This window comes from Rhamphochromis longiceps, linkage group LG15 (genome assembly GCF_057381845.1).
Source record: "Rhamphochromis longiceps isolate RC_006_pf linkage group LG15, R_longiceps_female_GT1.1, whole genome shotgun sequence".
NCBI lineage: Eukaryota > Metazoa > Chordata > Actinopteri > Cichliformes > Cichlidae > Rhamphochromis > Rhamphochromis longiceps.
The window spans coordinates 33,236,107-33,260,944 of NC_140571.1; the positions used below are offsets into that span (position 1 = coordinate 33,236,107).

Genomic DNA, 24,838 nt, shown 5'->3' on the forward strand with positions numbered 1-24,838 from the left:
CAATATACCCATTAGGTGCTGACAGGGGTGACTGTATCACAGGAGGTCGAGCAGGTTATCTGCTGATTTTTTTTTTCATATGTTAACATTTTTCTTTTCTCTGTGTCTGGGTGACAGACCAACAGCAACACAAGCAAGAGCTGTCCAGAGACTGGTTATACTGCATATATTGGAGATTGCTTTTATCAGGCAATAGATGCTCTCTGTAGGTAGACGGTAGCTGTTTGTATGTTGTACTACAGTCCGCCAACGCACAGCCACCAGAGAACCAAGTTCAGCCTAATAGACATCAAACCAGTGATTTTGTTCATTAGCTCCAAATCTAAATAAATTTAGTTTCATTTACTCAGCCAGCTAGTTTCTTGTGCAGTCCTGCTAACAGACAGACAGAAACTCAAACAATGATAAAAAAAAATAATTATATATATATATATATATATATATATATATATATATATATATATATATATATATATATATATATATATATATATACCTGTGTTGGCAGAGGTAATGAAACAAAACTTGAATGAATTGCCAATGAAAAATTTTGTATGCCAATCAAAGCTGCAACTGACATTGTGTCACTCTGCAGAACAGCCACTGAAATGAAACTGATCATCAGAATGAACTGGTAATTCAAAGGTCTCCAAAAGTTGATTCTGTTCATCTGTACGTAGCGTTTTCAGTGGGAGAAACGTTTCATCACTCATCCAAGTGACTTCTTCAGTCTCAGATAATTCAAAGGCCAAAGTTTCCCTGTTGTCTGTGTTTCCAGAAATGGCAGTCCCCATAACACAGCATTAAGACTGTTTGACAGAGAAACTTGAAGTGATACTAAACATATTAAGTAAGGTACTAATTATATTTAGGATACTTAAATATACTTCTGACTTCCTTATTTCCACCTACATACAGCACTAATAATGGAAAAAAACAGATCTTTTTTTTTTCTTTTATTTTTTGGCGTTGGAGAACATGAAATGAATATGATTGAACATTTTCATTTTGGATGAAATGAAAAGCTGAGGCCAGTTTTTATGTGCTTTCTGTTCTTGGTAGTGCTGTGTCGACGAAATGACAATTACACAACTGTTGTTGATAGAAACATTTTTCCCATCATCACAATCAAAACTTCCATGTGATACCACTATCATTAGCTGTTTTCTGCTATGAGGGAAAATACAACTGTTTTTCAGCTCCAATTACATAACCAAGCACCACTGCTTCAAATTTCAACAAGAAATAGACTCTTTCTGTACATAATTAAAGTTGTATTTGCAGCTTGTAGGTGATCCACTGCTTGCTCCAGCTGTAGCGATAGGTAATGGGTGATTACCCATGAGAGCATGCACCCGACGTTAACACCTAAACAGGTGAAAGTTTTGTTTGTGCCAACAATTTAAAGAGGACTGTAAATAAATGTGTGAATATATGACAGTGAACCACTTAATTGTGGACTTTGTACTGGGGTCCAACGGTATCTGGAAGATCTTAGCTTGGTCATTCTCTACCATCCTAGGAGGCGTCTCCCATTTTGACCTCGGGACTTCCAGGCCATACAAAGCACAGATGTTTCTGTATACTACGCTGGCCACTTGGTTTAATGGCGTTCCATGTATGCCCTCCCTGCTAGCATCTTGCACCCTGCTGTTATGTGCAGGATTGTCCCAGGGGCAACTTTATACAGTCTGCACCTGGGGTCTTACCTGGTGTGATAGACCCCAGCCTCTATGGATCTTGTGCTCAGAGCTTGCTCCTGTGCTGCCATGATTAGTGCTGCTGTGCTGTCTTTCAAGTCCAGCTTTGTCCAGCCACTGGTAGGACTTCTGGATGTCAGTCAGCTCCTCTATCTGCAGGTGGTGCATACAGTGCAGGGCCATGTCCCTTTATTATGATTCCTCCTCTTGCTCATCTTTCTTGGGTTTCTGCTGCCTGAGGTATTCACTGAGCATGCAGTCGGTTGGAGGCAATTTCCTACTCGTGAATGTTCGTTGTCTCATCCTGGACTGTGGTACTGACGCTCACTAGCCCCCAGTCTCTTTCCTTCCGCTTAGCATACAGTCTCACAGTGCTGGACTTGGGATGAAGCCCGCCATACATGGTTTTGATGTCAGTGGCTTCTAACTCCTCCTTTGGCCAGGTTTTTATCCCAGCAGGGTACCTGATCCCCATGAGAAAACCTAAAGTTTCAGTGTGGTTTAATGTATAAATAATTACTGTAGCCATTTAGTCCATTATTTCTCATTCATTGAAAGCTATCTCTGCACACAATAGTCTTCTCTAACTGAACTGGAATCATGTTCTATACAATGGCATTAATAGGAAATGGACAAACACAGATCTGCCCTTTGTGAGAAGTACCTAATGCAATCTCACGGAAACAAATCACTGATCCAGCCACAACAAGCTGTGTAATAACAAAGCCTCTGCCACTAGCTAAATATTTGATATTTCTAAAATATTCAAGTACAAATATTATTTTTGTTCCTCTAAAGCACTGATAAGGTCATTGCAGCTTCACCTGTACGATATTTGCTGAATTCTTTGTGTCCTGTGTAAATAAACCTCATCAGTAAAACAGGAAGAAGTTTTCAGAAACCGAAACACAACAGCTGAGCAAAAGGCATATTATCAGGTTCAATATTTTACAGCATTTAACACAGTATTTTAATATCAGTTGATACTAATATCAATACCAACTAATTGTATTAGTTGGTATTGATATTGATATTGATATAGGGGCGATCGTGGCTCAAGAGTTGGGAGTTCGCCTTGTAATCGGAAGGTTGCCGGTTCGAGCCCCGGCTCCGACAGTCTCGGTCGTTGTGTCCTTGGGCAAGACACTTCACCCGTTGCCTACTGGTGGTGGTCAGAGGGCCCGGTGGCGCCAGTGTCCGGCAGCCTCGCCTCTGTCAGTGCGCCCCAGGGTGGCTGTGGCTACAATGTAGCTTGCCATCACCAGTGTGTGAATGGGTGGATGACTGAATATGTAAAGCACTTTGGGGTGCTTAGGGACTAGTAAAGCGCTATATAAATACAGGCCATTTACCATTTAATACCACAATGTTATTCAGCAAAAATATCTCTCTTCCTCTGTGTGTGTGGGTGTGCGTGTGTGTGTGTGTCAGCACAGGAGGTGGTTCCTATTAACTTCTGGACATAAGTAATGGGTGAGGCCTATTTAATTATCAATCAAACAAATGATTGAATGGCAACAGGCCCTAAAGTCATCTCATAAAAGCTTTTACTGTAGGAATACATTGTAGTTGAAATTAACTGATGGTAGCTTCACAGTTTTGATGTTGGTACAGATCCTATTGGCTCTTAAATACTTGCTTTAAATGGTGTTAGTCTGATGCAACATACCCAGCAGCAGTCCTGTTCACTGAAGCCAGAGATCAGAGATTCCCACGATGCAATTTGTCATTAATTGGTAGCAAGTGGCCGTATGGTTTATCAAAGAAATGCCTGTAGATATTAAAACACTGGCCAAGTCTTTGAAGACAGAAATGATGAGCCTGGAATAGCACACTGGATACTCAAGGACTTCATATCAAATCAACAGCTTAATATCAAGATCATAGTTGAGGACAAGCACAAACTGAGGTGACAATACTCCATGGATAATTCAAACTGAGAAATGTGATTTTTAGCATGTCAGGTGCCATCTCATGAAAGCAAATTTTGGGATCTTTTTTTGAAGATTGAAAAGAATCAATTCAATTTTATTTAGCACAAAATCACAACAACAGTTGCCAAAAGGTGGTTTATATTGTAAGGTAAAGACCCAACAGGGATACAAAAAGATCATGGTGTAGACTTACTTGGGACCTCTGAATAAAAATGGAACACAGAATAAATTTCTTTCGGGTGTATAACTACCTGTAACAGCATATTATTGTGTTTTCATTTCTTAAAGTTAGTCTACATGGGGTTTCCAGTCCTTTGCACCCTGCACTTGTGATCCTCAAGACTTTTGGTAAAACAGTTCATTCAACTAATGCATAATATTGACTTATTGTTCTTGTTAACCAGTTTTACCCATTAACAAAGACACTAAACTATGTAAAAAAGAAGTTCAAGATTAAAGAAACATGCAGCTGTTATGTCTTAATATCATTTTACCTACACCCACCTAACCAAAGCAACTCAAGATCACTGTATTAGCACTAGATCATTAAAATTAAATTCAGTACTAAAATACTGAACAATCCTCCTTCTTCCAGTTGCTAAGTATTAACACTTTTCTGGCAGAAGCCCCATTAAATACTTATAAACAGATATCTAAATTGGTTATGCCACTACGTACTGCACACTAACTACCTTTAAAGAATAGTTACCGTGAGTCAAAATAGATAAAATACCCAACTTTAGTCTGTCTTTATAAGCTCTGGCTTTGACTACTTGATACAAAGATGCCACGTAAACTAATAGACGAAATAATAAAAAATGATCTTACTTCTATTTTTGCTGGCTGGCAGCAAGATATCAAATCTCGGAAGTCAAGAAAACTTTGAATTTTAATCAGTTTCATTAGTTTCTGCTGGGTAACACACAAGTATTTTTATACTTGTACTATAATTGTGAAACTCATAGAAACTGGTCAGCAATGGAAAAAACTGACAAATATAATCATTAGGGAGCATGATAGGTCAGAGGGAAGTTCCAGATTCTTCTTCCATCCAAAAACATAGTTAATGCTGCCAATCTGGGCCCAGTACACTCTTGCAAAAGACTTTCTTAATCTCAAGAGTTTCACTTCCTGGGTAAACGAAAGTTAATACTGAGTAATCCCATGTAATGGGTCACTGAAAAAAAACACATCCAGTCAATTAGCCAACCTGATTGATTACTCTGGTACCATTCCTGAAAATTAACTTGTCTAGATAATGATTAAAATGGGTGGGTTTTTTATTTTATTTTTGTGATTTATTTATTATTATTATTTTTTTTAGTAAAATAAGCCAAATTGAAAGAAGCAGAACGGGCTAATTTTAATTGCCTTAAACTAAATATGCAAATAGATGATGTAAACATTGGGAATGCAGACTGGTTTATTTTTACAGTGCACAAGCTCGGCATGTGGTGCACTGGGGGACTAAAGAGCCACTCTGCGAGACACATGCTGCTCCTGCTGAATCTGTCAGCCAGTGGCATCCACGTGGCTCCAGCCGGCCTCTGCTGAGACAGCAATCTAGCCAACAAAAGTCTTATCAACTACCACAAACAACAGTCTGACCTCCCCATTGCCCTAAAAACTGCAGAGAACAGACACGCACAGTCTTTTTCTGCCTACAGACCTGTGTTCAATCAAATTCAGAGAAAGGGGAACGATGAATCAACATACAAACTTAACACAGCATGTGATGACTTCAGCATCTTTTAGAACATCCATGGATTTCCTTTATCCACTTCAAATAACTTCTTCAAAGAAGGGGTGATTGTGGGATCAAATCTTTAGGAGGGGCTCAGCCCCCAATCATAATGTAAAGCATATAGTGCATCACAACTGATGTTAATGGTAGATACTGTTTGCAAACATGTTCAGTCCTTTTGGCCTTTGAAAACATCAGTTCAATTTGGTAAACCTTACAGTGTTAGCTTCAAAAAACAATCTCATTAACTGGGATGACCTGCTATAGAGTCTAAGAATGATGAATAATGAATAATCAGTTTTCAATGTAATACACTTGTTTTAGGGTGGACAGTTCAGTTCTCAAATCTAAGGCAAAGGCTCAGTTGTGTTGTCTAGACAATCTGTAGCAAAGCAGATAAGACAAATAATATGCACACTGTTGTTTTCAGTCTCTTTTGGTGTCTTTTCAGTGTTGGTCAAGTTACTTGAAAAAAGTAATCAGTAACTAATTACTGATTACTTCCCCAAAAAGTAATCCCATTACTTTACTGATTACTTATTTCCAAAGGTAATTAATTACTTAGTTACTTAGTTACTTTTTAAAAACACGATTTACAACCTGAATAGGTGATAAGGCAATAGATTTTTCAGCCCAATTCTACTTTTTCTGTATAATCCATCATACAAACTGTAATCAAATGGAAAAGTCTCTTTTTAAAACTTGTTTTATTAGTTTTAATCTTCTAAAAATTTTAATTATATGCAACATTCTCTGACTGGAAGAAATTTGTTTAATATTTAAACCTATTTTCTGCACATTCCAGCACATAAAATAAAATATTTTTTTGTGTTTACACTCACTCTTTCAAATAGATGCAAGTAAAACACAGCAGAAAATAAATAAAATCAAAGACTCAGCGGTCCTGTTGCTCTATTTTCACCTGTAAAGCAGGAGTGGGGTAGGCGGAGGTTTGCCCTGGTGCAGGTGTGCCGCAGCAGTCAGTGGAAGAATCCGCAAGTTTCTCTGTGAATTTCCCATTACGTGGTAGCGCACTCGGTGCTTGCTTGGAAGTTTAGGGGTTTTTTTCGCTGTAAAAAGAAGTTTTCTTCCCACAAACAACGGATGCTAATGTTTTTGTCACTTTTTATGGAATCAAACTCAAAATAAGGTCAGTACTTCCACACTTTAAACGCTGCACGCTCATACTCTCTCCCGCACTCGATATATTATCCATTGTTGATCTGCACACAGCTGTTGTCACGAACGTCGCACTTGCTTACGTCACTGTCATGAGACATTCTTGCAAAAAAAATCACGGTTTTAGTAACGCAGCGTTCCTACGGGAAAGTAACAGTAATCTAATTACCGTTTTTGCAATAGTAATCCCTTACTTTACTCGTTACTTGAAAAAAGTAATCGGATTACAGTAACGCGTTACTGCCCATCTCTGGTAGACATCACGCTGTTACTCCATACACCTGGACCAAAAGCAAACTGGTAAAGGAGGGGTTTTCATACAATTCATACAAAGCCTGCCTTTATTCAGCACAGCATGTCAGGTGCAAATGCAAGACTGGAGAATAGATATGTAGTCTGTCCTTTCTAGTGGCAGCCATCCTGTTTGAGCTGTGTTTTGAGTGATATGAATCCTGTTAAATGCTGTCATTAATACCTATTGCTCAGCAATATGTTCATTTAAATTAAATTAAATCTTATTTATATACTGCCAAATCACAACAACAGTTGCCTCAATGTGCTTTATATTATAATATAAAGTCCCTACAATAGTACAAAGAAAATAGAAAAAGAAACAAAACAAAAATCAGAGGACCCCCTTAGAACGAGCACTTTGGTGACAGTGGGAAGGAAAAACTCCCTGTAAACAGAAAGAAACCTCCAGCAGAACCAGGCTCATGGAGTGCCAGTGATCTGCCATGACTGGTTGGGGGTGTTCTGTTTAGAATGTTGAAATTATCATCAATGAATTTGGACTACATGTCCACTCTTACCTGTTTCTTTTTTCTGCCTCTCCTCTTGTAAAACAATGCAGCCCAATTTGACTGAAATAGAAATAAAAAAAAACTTTAAGAAAATAATGTGATATAGTGTGTTTTTCCTTGCCTGGCAACTAGTGATTTGGCAGCAGAGTGCAGAAGCTAAAATGAACAAATACTCTAGCAGTCTGGCCTTTGCTATTTAGATAATAATACAAATACAAATACAAATGGCCTGGTTCTTATATAGCATTCAAAGCACTTTTTTTTTTTTTATCTCATTCAGACAAGCACTTCTTTCCATCAGTTATTCACACTCTGATAATGCATCAGGAGCAACACAGGGTTCTGGACCTTATCAAAAGATACTTTACCATGAAGACTGAAGCAGCCAGGGGTTGAACCACCAGGGTATTCCATTTAGGACACAGCATGCTCTTCCCCCTGAGCCACAAGCATACTGATCAGTAGACCAGAGCAATGACCCTGCAGACCAGAATAATTTGCACTTTTGTAACATTTTGTAATGACAAATCACTCTGCTCTGAGTGTACTGTATCATCATGATGTCAAGAACACATTTAATTCATCTCAAGTTCACTAAATATAATAAGATGATGTCAGATATTACAATATTTTATTATGACTACTATTACTCCTGACACTTAATCCCTAATTTAGGGTTGCTTGAGCACCCCCCCCCCCCCCCCCCAAAAAAGATGTTGCCAATGCTTCAAAGCCCTCAAATCACTAAATGAAAACATTGAACATTGAAATCACACTCTGTGACCTGCTGTTTAGGTGATCACAATGAAAGAGGAAGGTATGTAAATGAAAAATGTTGTAGGTGTTTTGCCTGAGGATAGGCTTAAAGAATGCAGCCATGCCCACTCTTTACATGAAAGGGCCTTTTCCTCTCACTAATGAGAAACACCAACAGCAGTACTGGAATGTGGTGGGCTAGTATTGCTTCCAGCTGATACTCAAGCACATGGACTATGGGCAGAAATCTGTGCCATCAGAAACTGAATTTGAATAAGTTAAATTTGAATTTGAATTGCTCAGACTGAATCTGAATTGTAACTTGAATAAATGCTTTTGAAAACCGAATTTGAATTAGTCTCATTTGAAATTGAATTTATGGTTTGAAAATGATCATCACTAAATTGAAATTGAATTTTATATTTTGAAAATGAATTGATTTGCTTTGAAACTGCATTTTATCCTTTAAAAATTCAGCTCTCGAATAATTTCAGTTTCACTTCTCACCATTCAGTTTCAGTTCTACAATTCAATTTCAGTTCCAAAATTCAGTTTTTTGGAACTTACATCCGGTTCCGGTTCAAGCGCAGATTAATAGAACTACGTTTTACTAGCGGACCGAAAGTGTTACTGACGGGAATCTACAGCATCTTTAGCTGAATTAAGACTTCAGAAGTCATTCGTCATGTCGAATGACCAGCGGATGAACTCTCAGGTTGGTAATAAATGTATTACATGTATAAGAACAAGCGTCATGTTAACAAATGATAGCCGTACGGTAACTTTTATGCTTATTGTAGCTGCTAGCTAAAAACGCTAATTTAGCGTAGTTTGCCCTGAATTCAGCTTTGACAACAAATATGATCGACTGTTTCTAGTAGAATTCCAAAGTTGTCATCTTGTACCCTCTCAGAGTACCCCCTCTGTATGCTTGCAGAGACCCCTACAGTAGGGAAACATGCAAAACGGTGTCCAAACCTTTGTATTTTAGCTATTTTATGTCTTACACAGCATCCCAACTCTTTAGGTAACTTAATAACTTTAGCTAAAGTGAATAGTTAGTCTAATTCATTAGTGCAGCATTACTGGGTCACCTCTGTTTGAAGTGATATAATGTGATATACAACTATCACTGAAACAGCAAACTTTGTAAATAAGCAAACAACACTTCTCATTCTCTAAGCGTTTGGCCACAGCTGTAGATTACACTATCAGTGCTTATTCACTCTTAACAATAATTACATTTCTAAATTTACTTTGTGCATTTACAGGTAAACAATATCTAATATTTTATCTAAATGACTGCTTTGTCTTTGAAAAGGGTGAAGAGCCTGAGGCCGGTGACAGTCCAGTTCTACTCTAAGTACATCCTTACAGTGGCTCACAGGACAAGGCCACATTCCTGTCCTGCCAGAAGAGAAGAGAAGCTTCAGAGTCTTCATGCAGTTCAACCACACCTGTCATATTCCATATGACAGGGGTCTCAAACTCCAGTCCTCAAGGGCCAGTGTCATGCAACTTTTCCATGCCCTCGAGGACTGGAGTTTGAGACCCCTGCCGTATGGTGTTTATGCTGTTTTCTACCCCACAGTTACAGCATGTCTGACTGCCTGTTCAGCATATGCAAAAATATATGAGTTTAAGCATGTGATGACTAAGGCCTTCCATTATGGTGTTTGTCATCACATGTCACAGACATCTGTATGATCATTTGGAATAAACTAAAAACTAAAAACTTGTTACTTCATCTTATCTTTATTATTGTTCTTATTTTACATTGTTAGGCATTAGGTTTATTTGTAGTAGTCCTTTCCAACTTCTTTCCCTCTTCCATGTTTCTGTGGCAGCTTGTCAGCATCAGGCACATGACATGTCAGCATGTCATGTGCCTGCCTGCTTCAAGTCCTCTACCATAATCCCTGTCCCCAAGAAACCTAGGATCACTGGACTAAATGACTACAGACCCGTGGCTCTGACATCTGTGGTCATGAAGTCATTTGAGCGCCTAGTTCTCTCCCATCTCAACACCCTCACGGCCCCCCTCCTGGACCCCCTGCAGTTTGCATATAGAGCCAACAGGTCTGTAGACGACGCCATCAACATGGCCCTACACTTCATCCTGCAGCATCTGGACTCCCCAGGAACCTACGCCAGGATCCTGTTTGTGGACTTCAGCTCTGCCTTCAACACCATCCTTCCAGACCATCTCCGAGGCAAGCTTTCCCAGATGAATGTGCCTGATCCCATCTGCCGGTGGATCACTGACTTCCTGACGGACAGGAAGCAGCACGTGAGGCTGGGGAAGAATGTCTCGGACTCCCGGACCATCAGCACCGGCTCCCCTCAGGGCTGTGTTCTTTCTCCTCTGCTCTTCTCCCTGTACACCAACTGCTGCACCTCCACCCACCAGTCTGTCAAGCTAATCAAGTTCGCAGATGACACCACCGTCATTGGGCTCATCTCTGACGGGGATGAGTCTGCCTACAGGAGGGAGGTTGAACGTCTGGTGTCCTGGTGCAGCCACAACAACCTGGTGCTGAATGCCCAGAAGACAGTGGAGATTATTGTGGACTTCAGGAAGCACACAGCCCCACTCCCCCCCATCATCCTGACTGACACCCCCATCACCTCTGTGGACTCATTCCGCTTCCTGGGTACCACCATCACCCAGGACCTGAAGTGGGAGCCCACCATCACCTCCGTCATCAAGAAAGCCCAGCAGAGGATGTACTTCCTGAGGCAGCTGAAGAAATTCAACCTGCCAACACGGACGATGATGCAATTCTACACTGCAATCATCGAGTCCATCCTCACCTCCTCCATCACCGTGTGGTACGCTGGAGCCACTATCAGGGACAAACAGAGACTGCAGCGTGTTGTGCGCTCTGCTGAGAAGGTGATTGGCTGCAGACTCCCATCTCTGCAGGACCTGTACACCTCCAGGACACTGCGGCGTGCAGCCCGGATCTCAGCTGACCCTTCTCACCCTGGACACAGTCTGTTTGACCTGCTCCCCTCAGGCAGGAGGCTCCGGTCCATTCGCACCAGAACCTCTCGCCACAAGAACAGTTTCTTCCCCTCTGCTGTTGGACACATGAACAATAACCACATGACTGTCCCCGCCACTAACACATGACCCTACGCTGTGTCACTGCATCATTTCATGTCTGGCACTGATCACCACCTGCACTCATGTATATATCTTTCTACGTAGCACTCATAATTCTTATTCTCATGTATATATGTTTGGCACTGATCACCACCTGCACTCATGTATATATCTTTCTACGTAGCACTCATAATTCTTATTCTCGTGTATATATCTCATGTATATCTCATGCACATATCTTTCTTTCTACATAGCACTTCAATTCTTATTGTTTGCACTGAAGCACCGCAGCAATTTCCTAATGTTGTAAACCTCAACATCTGGCAATAAACCCATTCTGATTCTGATTCTGATTTGGGGTTGGGAGTGGAACAGAAAGTAAGGAAATCCAAAGTGCCATTAAAACCAGGAGAGGTTCTTATATTTCAGAAGAAGGGATTAATTCAAAAGACCTCAATGCCATATTTTATTTAGGAACCCTAGAGAGCACTTTGCAAAATAACACATTCTTATAATTTCACCCTCAGATGAGCCAAGCTACGACTGTCAGGGAAGGTGATGTAGGTACAGAGCATATGAGAGTGGTTAAGTTTGTCTCTTGTCTAGATGAAGGCACAAGAGGGATGGATGGCAAGGCGTAGAGATTCAGTATCTTCAGTCTTCAGTGGACACTCCATTTCTGGCACAAAACACCTGTAACAGATGGTCGATTTAGGAGGTGACCCGACAACTTCAGCCTGTCAAACATATTAATGGAGCAGTATGTTTAAAAATAAAAATAAAAAATCTAATTAAGTAGAATTATTATGGTAGTTAAACACAGTGATAGTTGTATATCACATTATATCACTTCAAACAGAGGTGACCCAGTAATGCTGCACTAATGAATTAGACTAACTATTCACTTTAGCTAAAGTTATTAAGTTAGCTAAAGAGTTGGGATGCTGTGTAAGACATAAATAAAGCTAAAATACAAAGGTTTGGACACCGTTTTGCATGTTTCCCTACTGTAGGGGTCTCTGCAAGCATACAGAGGGGGTACTCTGAGAGGGTCCAAGATGACAACTTTGGAATTCTACTAGAAACAGTCGATCATATTTGTTTGTCAAAGCTGAATTCAGGGCAAACTATGCTAAATTAGCGTTTTTAGCTAGCAGCTACAATAAGCATAAAAGTTACCGTACGGCTATCATTTGTTAACATGACGCTTGTTCTTATACATGTAATACATTTATTACCAACCTGAGAGTTCATCCGCTGGTCATTCGACATGACGAATGACTTCTGAAGTCTTAATTCAGCTAAAGATGCTGTAGATTCCCGTCAGTAACACTTTCGGTCCGCTAGTAAAACGTAGTTCTATTAATCTGCGCTTGAACCGGAACCGGATGTAAGTTCCAAAAAACTGAATTTTGGAACTGAAATTGAATTGTAGAACTGAAACTGAATGGTGAGAAGTGAAACTGAAATTATCCGAGAGCTGAATTTTTAAAGGATAAAATGCAGTTTCAAAGCAAATCAATTCATTTTCAAACCATAAATTCAATTTCAAATGAGACTAATTCAAATTCGGTTTTCAAAAGCATTTATTCAAGTTACAATTCAGATTCAGTCTGAGCAATTCAAATTCAAATTTAACTTATTCAAATTCAGTTTCTGATGGCACAGATTTCTGCCCATAATGGACACTTTCACAGATTTAGAATATCTTTCTGGAAGAGAAGGTTGTAGCATCTCATCCAGATTTGCATGTCCCCACTCATGTGTAAAGTGTGTTTTCTTTGAGGTTCAGAAGCTGCTTGTCCTTTATTAAACTCTATTACACCCTTTATTTTGCAGTTTTCCTGACCATTCAAAGCACTTTAGATTATTAGCCAGATTTAACCAAACATACAGTGCTGTATTCAATACATTTCGTGTATAAACTATTAGTTCACTGTATAAAGTGTTAAGGCCATTAAACACTGAGACATTATGAAAAAGTGACATAAAATGCACTTGTTGTGTAACGTACTGCATTTTTGTGAAAAATTAAAAAAAAGACTCCGTGAAAAAAAAATCAAGGACGAGCTGGTCCTGATTTTTCTGTAAAATGTCAACAACACTGATTGAATTTGACAAAAATAGAAAATCCAAATTACTTTACTATAGTAAAACTGACTAACCACCCTCATGTATTAGAATGCCATCCATCCATCCTCTCCCGCTTATCCTTCTCAGTGTAATTGGAGGGTTGGTTAAATTGTTTTTAATTAAAATAAGAGCTCTCTATCTTTATGCATGATGTCATAAATTACATTAACCAATTAAGTACTTTGGCAAGCTAACCAACAAGCATTTCCACCTTTTTTGCTACCAGTAATTATTGGCAAGCAAGTAAGTTACTGATAGCCAGCTAGCTGCAACTGAGCTAAGCTGCATACATTTAGCCATGCTTATTGTTTATTACACTAAACCAGTGTAAAGTACTGCATTACTTTTAAGAAAAGTGTTCTGTGTAATAATCTGTGCAGTAGTTGCTAGTTTTTGAATAGTGACCCCAACACTGTTCATAACAAAGAGGGGAAATATCTCCAACATGCACAAGCATGTCAAGCATGTCTCAAAGTGGAGTCAATGAGAATCAGTAAGTGATATTAATTGCTAAATTCTTATCAATACCCCCACCCACAATGTAAAATTACTTTGACACCCCTGATTAAATGCATAAAAAATCCTTACAAAAAATAGAGTCAATCTGACATCACTGTTATTAGTTAAATATTAAGAATGAGGTCATTTAATGAAACTGTCCATGAGTTTTTACAGTGTACATTGATAGATGTGGTTAGAGCAGCCTTGGTTTTTCAACATGCCTCTGTGTGAGTATTCAGAAGCTGCTTGTTAACCGGTTAATCCTGAGTAAACAGCCACAGAAGTGAGATCGTGTCAAAAGATGAACACTTGTGTTTATTATCTGATCTCCCCCACCTACCAAACAGCCCCTGCCCTGTTCAAACACATAATATATGCAAATGATAAAACCTGCCACGGGGAACAAGCAGTCACTGCCAGTGAAGTCACCTCTAGTGATAAGATCAGCTTGGTGTTTTACATGCAGGGTGCCTGAATTGCCATCTGTGAGAGTACAGAGGCACACCCAAAACAGAAGGAGATATTCCCTGAACTCTCCCAGCCAGGGCGGGGGACCTGCACAGAGGAAGAAACAAAACGACAGGATCAGGAACCAGCGCCAGATCCACAGTGGGGAGGGGAGGGGGGGGGAGACCTGCAATTATACAAGCCAAGGGAAACAGCTACCTCTCCCCTCTCACACAAAACTCAGCCATATGAAAAGATCACATATCCGCATCTTTTGTGTGGGCCCGAGTGTACGGTTCCTATATCTTTTGTATAGGAAGCACATAGACAAATCTCCAGTCTTAGCAGCCAAGTTGAGTCAGGTACAATAGATAATAGCATTTTTGTAATAGTATGAGAAAAGCAGTTTTTACTTGGTCCGATTAAGAGCCTCTTTCTCACTGTGCCCTTGTCCCATTCAGACAGGTCAGTGGGCTCCTCCCTGGTGTTTTGTGCAATGCCATTGACAGGGCTCCATCACTCATTACCTCAAACTTTCCTTCGTTTTCATTGCTGTTCAGATGCCCTCTGGCATTCCTAAGTGGTGTTTGCAAGCATAGCTTCTGGGCTGTACTTAGCAAATCACACAAACAAAAGAAAAACCCAAACTCAAATGTTAACAGTGTTTAAAGCATGCCACAAACTTTACCAACCGTTGTTCTAAATATTACATTCTTGCGAAACTAATTAGTATCAGAAACAATGCATTGTGGGAGACATAATGCATCATAAAAACACAACTTTTGCACAGGTTACTACGTACATTCCCAAATTTAGTTACATATTTTTCATTATCTCACTCTCAACTTCCCCATTTTTAATAGTTCCAGAAACACCTTCCAAATGTCAAAAAATTCCAAAGATCTTTTTCTAACCACATAGGTCAGTTTCTCAAGAACTAAACTTGATGTTACATTGTTTAAACATTGGTCAAAAGAGGGGCCACCAACATTCTTCCAGCAACGTTTGGCCTGGAGTAAGCAAAGGTCAACCATTTTTCTCTCAATATGAGATAAATTACAGTCATCTGAATAAATGCCTAAAATACAGACCGTAGGACTTCGTGGTACAGGGAAGATGTGATCCGAGAAATATATTTTAACACTGAGCACCAAAACTTTTGAATCTCTTCACACTTCCACAAACAGGGGTACAATGAACCTTGGTGATTGGTACACTTATAACATATGTCCAGTATATTAGGATCAAATTTAGTTTTACAGGTAAGACATATGTTCGCATTATCCAGTTAAATTGAATCATTCTCAGTCAGATGTGTGTCTTTAAACATATTTTACTCCACTCAATGGGTCCCCATTGCCCCGTATCCACTCCTGTCACTTATTGTCTGAGGTGACTCTATGCTTCTCAACCAACATGTTATAAAACTGAGAGACCAGTCTTCTACCGAAGCAATTTTTTGTAACGTTTTTTGTAATGTGTTTCTAGGATGGAAAATGAAGGCTGTTGCACTGAATTATTTGATTGAGCCAGGTTAAAACTTCTAAGTTGTAGATATTTGAAGAAGTGTTTCTGTGGTAAATCAAACTTTGCCATCAACTCACTGAATGACATTAGATTATGATCCTCATATACATCTTGTATTTTTACTATGCCCTTATTCAACCTTATTTTAAAACCCGTGCGCCGAGGTAAAAAGCTCATTACCCCAGATCAGGCAGAAACAGGACAACCCAGTGGGGTCGTCCAGCATTTTTTGAACTATGTCTCAAACCACAATAGAGTTTTTTTTTTACAAAGGGATTGGTAGTATTTTGTCCTTAAATTCTTAAGTGATGCTGAATAGAAATAACTATTCAGTGTCAAAGTTTTCACGGACAGGGCAAGAGAACCTCCTTAGAAAACCAAAGCATTGTAGTTCTCCCCTATCATGGGGCAAATACAGGAGAGAAAGACTGAGTCTTGGCTTCCTATTGTTCCAGAAAAAATTAGAGAGAAGCTTTCTGGGCTTTAGGAAAAAAGGAGGCAGGGCAAGTGGAATTGATTGAAAAATCTATTGGAATTTGGGTAATATGGTCATCTTTATTATGTGTTAAACAATGTTACTCCTCTTTACATACTGTAAAGTGTAGATGAGACCAAATTTAAGCAAACTTTAAATATACCCTAAGGCTGTTTGTGTACAATTACAACTGAAATGGCAGGTGTAATATTAGAGGTATAAAGCAGTTATTGCAGAGAACAGCAGGGTGATTTGGCTCAGGGAACAAAATCTAAAGCCTAAATGTTTTTAGTTTGTACTACAAGCATACTGGGTTTTTTTGGTGGTGAATGACGAAACAGCATCCAGACTCAGCATCAGTGTAGTGTTTGACACCTATGGATGAAGGGTATGGGTTATGAAGGCTTGTTTGTTCAGTATATAATTTGCATGGTGGCAACAGTAATGTTTACTGTCAGAGAACTAGGCCAAATAAGTTTTATATGTTCCTTCTCTGTGATCACTAAAAGTCCTCGGAGGGACTTTAAATGTAGTCAGTAGCAAGAATGTTCAGCTAATCATTTTGGGTTAACAATGGCCATAAAACCTAAATGTCCAGTAAGCAGAGTTAACTTTGCCAGCTCCTGTTCTGGGATTGCAGCAGGGCTGCTTATTTAAGTCTGGGATTTTGTTGCATCAATGGAGCTTCTCTGAGAAACATCTGGACCTTTCTTCACAATTCATTACACGCTGTTTGACTCATGAATGCAACTGCACAACAGACTGTCTGTTGGTTATCAGACGCCCAGTGCAAGTAAAAGGCACTAACACCAAAAATGACCTTTATGGAAAAAGAAAACAGGTGTAAGTTTACCAACACTAGGATCTCAAAACTGACAGTGAAATGGAATCCTGCCCATTTTCTATCATACACCTCCTGTGAAAATGGGAGACAGTAAAAAATCATTACATAAATATAACTCTGTTATTTATAGAACATATAGAACATTGTGAATTTTCTCAGCTGATACTAATATCAAATATTATATAAATATTAAATTAACAGTTTGGCTAATATCAGCATTTCTTATTTTTCTTTTTTCTTATTTCAATATTTTTCCAGGATAAATAATCTTATCTGAAGCTTTCTTTCTTCTGACTTATGTTAGCTAAGGAAGTTTCTGTCAAAATATGCTTTTATATACATTAGTTTTTCACATATACCAGGTTTTTGCTTCAGTAACTTTCAGGGTTTCTTTGCTGTGTAGTTCTTGAAAATGCACATAATGTACATTTTGGAGAGCATCAGTGATCAGTGCCAACCATTCTAGGAAAATCACTGCACAGGGATATCTAGGTGTCTCAGATCACTGAGCTTGTTGAGCAGCTCAGCAGCAGCATAGCTCCTTTCTATCTGAAATTCTATATCCTCTAATTAGCAGAACAATAAATAATTGTCTATCCCCCTCTTTTGAAAACCACAACACCTGCAAGTCCAGCTTTAAAAAAAGCTGGACTTGCTCTGAAACTCTGAAACACAACAGTTGTGTTACATGGAGAAGAATGAGAGTGGAATTACTCTGACGAAAGCCATCAACCGTACACATACTTCCACCATTAGGTAATAGTAAGTGGAAAAATCATCCAAACCACTGCTGTAGACTTTGTGTAATGGGACAGGCTAATGGTGTTATTGTGCTCAGTCTGAAGTCAAGGTCCACACAGACATTCTGCATGAAACGTTTGTAATTAAAGTGCCACAAGGATATATAATAACATCATGTCTCTGCGCCGGTTTAGCTCACTCGGTTTAGCAGGGAACCAGGTGCCATGGTTCAGCCATGGCTGAAAGCAGTCGACTGGTTCAAATCTGACCAATGGCCATTTGGTGCATGTCTTCTCCTCTCTCCCTCTGCTTTCCTGTCATTCCTTGCTGTAAAAATGCCAAAATATATATATAAAAAGTTGGCAGTTGATAAACTTTACTATTTTCATGTTTGAATCACCATATTTGGAGCTACAGTGAGTGCATAAAGTGCTCAGGTAGCTAGCAAGGTTATAAGATGAGCCTGGTCTTCCCGGCATCCAACCAAGTCCAAGTCCAATCTTTTTTTGGAGGGGAGGTTTCCTTGTTTTTTGTAGGATCTTTGTTTTACTCTGATAATGTAAGGATCTGCTTTCTCAATAGTTTAACTTGGTAAACAACCGTAACATAAAAGTGCAATTAAAACATTGTACTAAATGGTTAATGGATTTTGACCATATTAACAACCTTCTTATGTAGTTCAGCTATTTTTGTTGGAACTGCATTTGTTACACTGAAAATGACGGCGATGCTAAGCTTTATGTGATTAATAGATCTAGTGTTATGGAACATGGCATCCTATGGCCTATAGTCAAATACTTCAAAACTAAGCACCAGCGTGGCCCTCTCCATTCCTTTCACTATGCTGACGTCACTTTAGAACAAATAGCATTATCTGACCTATTTTTACAGGCCATGATAGATAAGATAGCCACTTGTCGCTAATTTTTCAACTAAGCTCCTGTAAGTGCTTCAGGGCAACTAGTCTAATAACATCATACGCTACCCTCACCAGTTCATTTCCTTAGTGGATAGACATACCTGCTAACCAAGACTGCTAGTGCTAACTTAACACTTAATACTCTTGTCCACATTGGTTGTGGCTCTGAAACACCAACTTGGTACAACCACTGACTGAAGCTGAGGCTTTGAAATGGAAAAGCTTGCACCAGTTGGCGCCACTGGGCATGTCTAGCTGCTCAGTTATGGCAATGAAAAAGTTTATATGGACAAAAGGGGAATTTAAAATGTGGATTATAAAAAACAATGCAACAGCTCTGAGACTGCACAAGTATTAGTTCTTCTTTCTGTAAATCTTTTTTCATGTTCAATGAGAAATGAGGAATTATAAGGAAACCTGTGAATGTTTGTGGGTTTCCCCTGTTAAATACAAATGTTAGTGTTCCCACATAAGAAAGATTTGATAGTGTTTTAGCCACTAGACCTCGTGTGGTTTTTAAAGATTTCCCCACAACAAATTGAATTGTAAATGAAGAGTTTCTGATTCATCATATATGTGATCTCTACAAAAATGTTGAATATTCCAAGGGGATTTTTTTCTAATCACATGCTTTGTCAGATGTCTGAGAATGAGACACAGAACTATTCTTATCTGAAACAACGAAACCTGGGAATTTCAGCCAACTAGCTATTTAGTGGTTTGGGTTTGTTTGGGTTTTTTTTTATTAAAAGGTATTTTGATGGGAAACTTGGAGCTCGTTCTGTAGAAGAAGGGCATGAAAGCTAAAAACTCTCAAGTCTACTTTTAAATAGCCTAGTAACCACAACTAAGCCTGTTGTCTGAGAGTGAAGTGCTCTACTGGAGTGATATGTTACTATGAGGTCTTTTAGATAACAATGGACTTCATTATTCAACATGTGAGAAGAATTATTTTAATTTCAACTGCAGGTCAAAAATTGACTCCAAGATTCCTCAAAGTGTTACTTATATTTAAGATGAAAGTTATAATTAAATTATAACTATAATTAATGGTAGTACATCTTTTAGCAGTCTTGTAGGAATGGGGTCTAACATTCACACTGATAGCTTGGGGCAAGTGATTACTGAAGTTAACTCAGGAAGAGCACTTCTAAATCAGTATGAATATTACTGAAAGTACATGTAAATGATGATATATTACTGATATTGTTATGAATAATATTAGGTACCTGCTCAACATTGTGATCACGGATCTTCTGAAAACCTGAGTTAACTCTATGGTTTGCATTTCTGGCCAAAGGGGGGGAAAAGTACTGCTTTGCATTGCACTTGATAACATTTTAAAAACCGGGAAACTGAAACTGCTCCAGGAAGCCCACCTGTTACTGTACAGAACTAGCTTTGCCAGCTCTGCTTCTATCTCAGTGAGCTGAGGACAGTTGCCTTTGCCTCTGTAATGGATTTGCATTGCAAATGTGTGCTGAGGGACCTGTTTGAACACTCTCAACCTCCCCCATGGGGCACACTGCACGGTCGTCAACAAGACTGCAGCTGGTACTCTCCCAGCCCCCAACTTTCTATATACATGCACTTGTTACCACCCTCCCAACACACACACACACACAAACACACACGTACAGTAGGTGTTTGTTGTTTGTTGGGAAAGTTCCTGAATCCACCCAAACCTGATTGTCATCTTTGTCTCATGGTGTTGTTTTGGTAATATTCCACCTCTGACTTTCTATCAGACAGAAATGGTCTCTGCTCTGTGCAGTTCAACTACCATTAGTAGATTGTAGGTAGTAGGTGTTTACATCCATATATAATGTCAAGATGTGATTTAAATCCATTCAAAACTTCTGTTTGGTCAAAACCTAATAAATCAATGGTGGATACTGTTGTCCAATCAACAGATAAAAACAAAGAACAAGAAAAAAAAACACATCCTTGGGTGGCTGCTAATATGCCTGGATGGTCAATCCAAGTAAAAGTTTTGGTTAGGTGATCTGACTTTTTGTGTCTCAAATGTAAAACAGCAACACTTGCTTCACCTGTTTGAGCTAAACTAAATTTTGGCACCTTCATGGCACAATATTCACATCTTAGTTGCCAAACGCACACTTTATATATTTATTTTAAAGACATTTTCCATTTAAATGCAAACAAGTGATGTCTTGGTTAAGTGAGACGTCACATAAATGTAGCTAACTCCAGTTACTCCTCTGTATCTTGAGTGCAGCGCTGCCGTCTATTGTTCCCTCCCTAAACCCCGCCCAAGCCCTGAGTGGAAGCTGTAATTGGCCGAACCGAAGAGCGGTGCCGTCATCGCTCGGAGCGCCCATTCATCCCTGCACTTGGGCGTTGGACCCCACGTCTTATTAGCAACAAGGGAAATTTCTCCATTTTGCAGCCTGTCTACAGCGACACGGCCACCAGCCTGGGATTTTATTACTTCATCTCACCTGCCAGCTTTCTCCTGCTCTGCTGAAGAATCCTCCACACTCTGACTGGAGTTTGCTTTACATTTTCCCTGTGAACTTTTTCTTTGTGCGCGCGCGCACACATACACACACACACGCACACACACAGTGGGAGAGCGAGAGGGGGCTACCAGTGAAGAGCTTTGCGTTTCAACAAAGAGGCTTGTGGGTCTTTGTTCGCTTTTTTGGATCGGTCGAGTTTCTTTGTTGGAGCGAAAAGCATGGGAGCGCAATTGTCCAAGACAGCTGGAAATGCTGAAACCGCGGCTGAAAAGCCAGGAGAGGCGGCAGCTTCACCCACCAAGACCAACGGACAGGTAAATGATATTTTAACATCCGTCAGGGGACAATTTGGTTGTTGTGGAAAGGGAGGGAGGGGGGAAGCTGAGCACTGGGGGCGCCATCCGCGCGTAATTGTGGATGAATTGAACGGGTATTAAATGTAGAAAGAAAAGATTTAACTCATTTAACGGATAATTTGATTCCTGCAGTTTATCAGGGGAAATGCGCGCGGATTTCTTCTTTTAAGGTCATCAATCAAAACAAAGCAGTTTAATAGATTGAGATTATTTGCTCGGGTTTTTGCCAATCAAAAGACAAGAATGGAGTCGTGTTCAATTTCTTCTCGCCGGTTTTGACTTTAATTCTTCATTTTAAGACGATGACGAGGTGCTGTAGCTTTGGATGAGGTTATTTGGGAAGTTGCTGAATAAGGCGAGATGCACGACGGCCAACAAAGGCTCCGTGCGCTCGGAGCACCACGCCTTTTGTTACAGATGCTCGGCTGGAAAGTGGAGATGGCAGCCTGCTATCACACAGGAGGGGGGGCAGAGGCTTGGGGAGGGGGCCAGCGGTGCGCCCCGGAGAGGAAGCAGCCTACGTTTTCTTTTTTCTTTTTAGATGGATTTCACAGGTTAGGTGAGACCTTAATTCAGAAATTCGTTTAGATTTGCTAAATATAAAAAGAAATTGTGTCTGAACTCTGCTCGCGGTCATGTGGGAGACTAAGAGCAGCTGCTGTTTTAATGAGCAGCTGGCTTGCTGTGGAACGGCCACGTAGCGACCCCTTGCGGTCCTTGCTCTCTCGTGTTCAGGATGTGAATGAAATTCTGGGTGAAAAAAAATACAGGAAGCTGCTACCTCATAACATATTTATGTGTGGTGTATCCACATAGCTCGATGGCCGTTATTAGACGTGTTCCACTGTTTTTGCTGTGAAAATGAGAAACCGAGCCTGGGCTGAAGTTGGATGGTGTCTGCTGCCCCTGCTGCTCACCACTGGCACTGTACTTACAGCGGACCAGCTCTGTGCATGACATTAACAGCTTCTGTCTCTCCTTTTAGGAAAACGGACATGTTAAAGCCAATGGAGATGCCTCTCCTGCTGCAGCCGAAAACGAGAACGGCAAAGAGGAGGTGCAAGCCAATGGTAGCGCAACAGCCGAGGACACCCCCAAGGAGGAGACAGAGAAAGCCGAGGCCGCCCCCACTGAGAAGGAGGCTGTAGATGCAGAGAAGGTAGAGGCAGCGTCTCCTGCTGAAGGAGAGGCAGCTGCCAAGGCTGAGGATGGTGCCGCAGCTTCTACCAGCACCGAGACCCCGAAGAAGAAGAAGAAGAAATTCTCCTTCAAAAAATCCTTCAAGCTAAGTGGCTTTTCCTTCAAGAAGTCCAAAAAGGAGACGGGCGATGGGGCCGAGAACGAGGAAGCAGCTGCAGCGGCGGCACCTGCAGAGGAGCCCAAAGCCGAGGCCGCAGAGGCAACAGCGGCCGCTGCTGACGAGGAGACCAAGCCTGCTGAAGGCGAGGCTGCACCTGCCACTGAGCAACCCAAGGAGGAAGTAGTGGCCAAGCCAGAGGAGGAGGCAGCGGCGGTGGCTGCACCAGCAGCAGAAAAGCCTGCAGAGGAGGCCAAGGAGGCCCCCGCCACAGAAGAGCCAAAGGCAGAGGAGAAGTCGGCTGAACCTGTGGCCGAGGAGGCGCCCAAAACAGAGGAGGCTCCTTCAGCTTCACAAGAAGCAGAATCAGCAGAAGCTCCAGCTGCTCCCACTGAGGCTGCTGAATAAAAGCTGAAAGTGGAAGAAAGTTTCTTTTCTTTTCTTTTTCTTTTTTTTTAAGGAGGAAAAAAAAGATAATCAAAGAACATTTCCCTGCTTGGAGAGATGCCACATCATGGCTTTGAAGAACTTTTCTTTAACCAGGGATATTTTAAAGCTTTTTCTTTATTTTTAGTTTCCATTCTCCCCTTACGCAAAACCCATCTCGGCCCTTTGTTACTAGCATTCCAGCAGGCTGTGGAGATGGGTTGGCCTCAATATGTACAACTGATTAAATACATCCACACTCTGCCATATATTTTTACATCAGTATTACGTTTTTTATACAAAATATAAACAAAAAGTATGGACATGCCCATGGTATGAAGGGGACCAGGGTACAGTTGTAAATGAAGAGGTGGGGGGAGGGTTCAGGAAGGACATCTGGGTGGGTGGGGCTGTCCTGGGAAATGTGCTACAGGCAATAATCAAGAGCAGTCAAGACCGAAATCTATATCCACCATACGGTTTACAACACTAAAATCGTTTTTACAAGACAACAAGTCCCAGAGTTAGGTTTTTAGGAAGTCATATAAAACCATAGGAGCGTTTCGCTTCTCATTAGCTGTCAGTGATTCCGTAGAAATACAAGTTGTATAGGCTTTATTGTTTATTGCTGGTTTTATGACCTTAATAAAAATGTAAGTATGTATAGGCGGGGGTCTTTTTAACTGTGATTATTGTACAAAATGAAATTTTGATCTCAAGAAGCACATAATGTTTGCTCTTTTTTCCACCCGCTCGTTTTTGTATGATACCAACACAAACACACACATACAGACATGCAAACACACAAAAGGTCCTTAAGGAATTTTGAACTAAAAAACCAAGCTGTGATAAGTGGAATGGTAAACTGTTTATATACTGTATGGGGTTTTTTTTTTTGGGGGGGGGGGGGGGGGGGTTTCAATTCCAGCTGGCAGTTTTTTTTCCAGTGGTCTTTGACTCGAGTTAAGGAATCTATCAGATGCAAATGTTTGTGTAGCATCTTGTTTCGCTCTCTTTTTCCTTTTGTAAATACGGAGAAGCTTTGACCAATTTGACCTAGAGATGGAATGTAACTTTGCTTACAAACCAATTGCTATTAAACTCCTCTGCTTAAGGTGTTCTAATTTTCTGTGAGCACACTAAAAGCAACAATAAATGTGAATAAAATTTCAGCCGCATCTGTCATCATTTGTTCTTTGAAAGAAAGATTTTGTTCTCTACCTCAAGGTAAGCCAAATCTTATTTTGACAGCTGATTCCAATACTTAAAAAAAATTGTCTTGAAATCACTTAGTTCTTCATCATTTGATGTCATATACCAAATAAATGCATTTGCTGGTATTACTCAAAGAAACAGACTTCAGACCGTGTTGACGAATGAAGCTGGTCTCACCAAATAACGACAATAATCAGTGCTTAACAATTCAGTTGTTTTATTAAGTATATTATCTTCAATAGGGGTCTG

The 24,838-nt window shown here is 40.1% G+C and overlaps 1 protein-coding gene across 1 annotated transcript; it reads left to right on the plus strand.

The window, feature by feature from the left end:
• Positions 1-21,146: 21,146 nt before the first annotated feature.
• marcksa (myristoylated alanine-rich protein kinase C substrate a) lies at positions 21,147-24,546 on the plus strand. The gene is made up of 2 exons (XM_085382531.1): positions 21,147-21,609; positions 22,637-24,546. The coding sequence occupies exons 1-2, from the start codon at positions 21,514-21,516 to the stop codon at positions 23,354-23,356; spliced, it is 816 nt and encodes a 271-aa protein (XP_085238657.1). The 5' UTR covers positions 21,147-21,513; the 3' UTR covers positions 23,357-24,546.
• The last annotated feature ends 292 nt before the right edge of the window (positions 24,547-24,838 follow it).

Bases quoted from the DNA above. Each gene is read 5' to 3' on its own strand.
- marcksa (XM_085382531.1), top strand. From the start codon at position 21,514: ATGGGAGCGCAATTGTCCAAGACAGCTGGAAATGCTGAAACCGCGGCT. The intron at 21,610-22,636 runs GTAAATGATATT...CTCTCCTTTTAG, and splicing joins CCACCAAGACCAACGGACAG to GAAAACGGACATGTTAAAGC.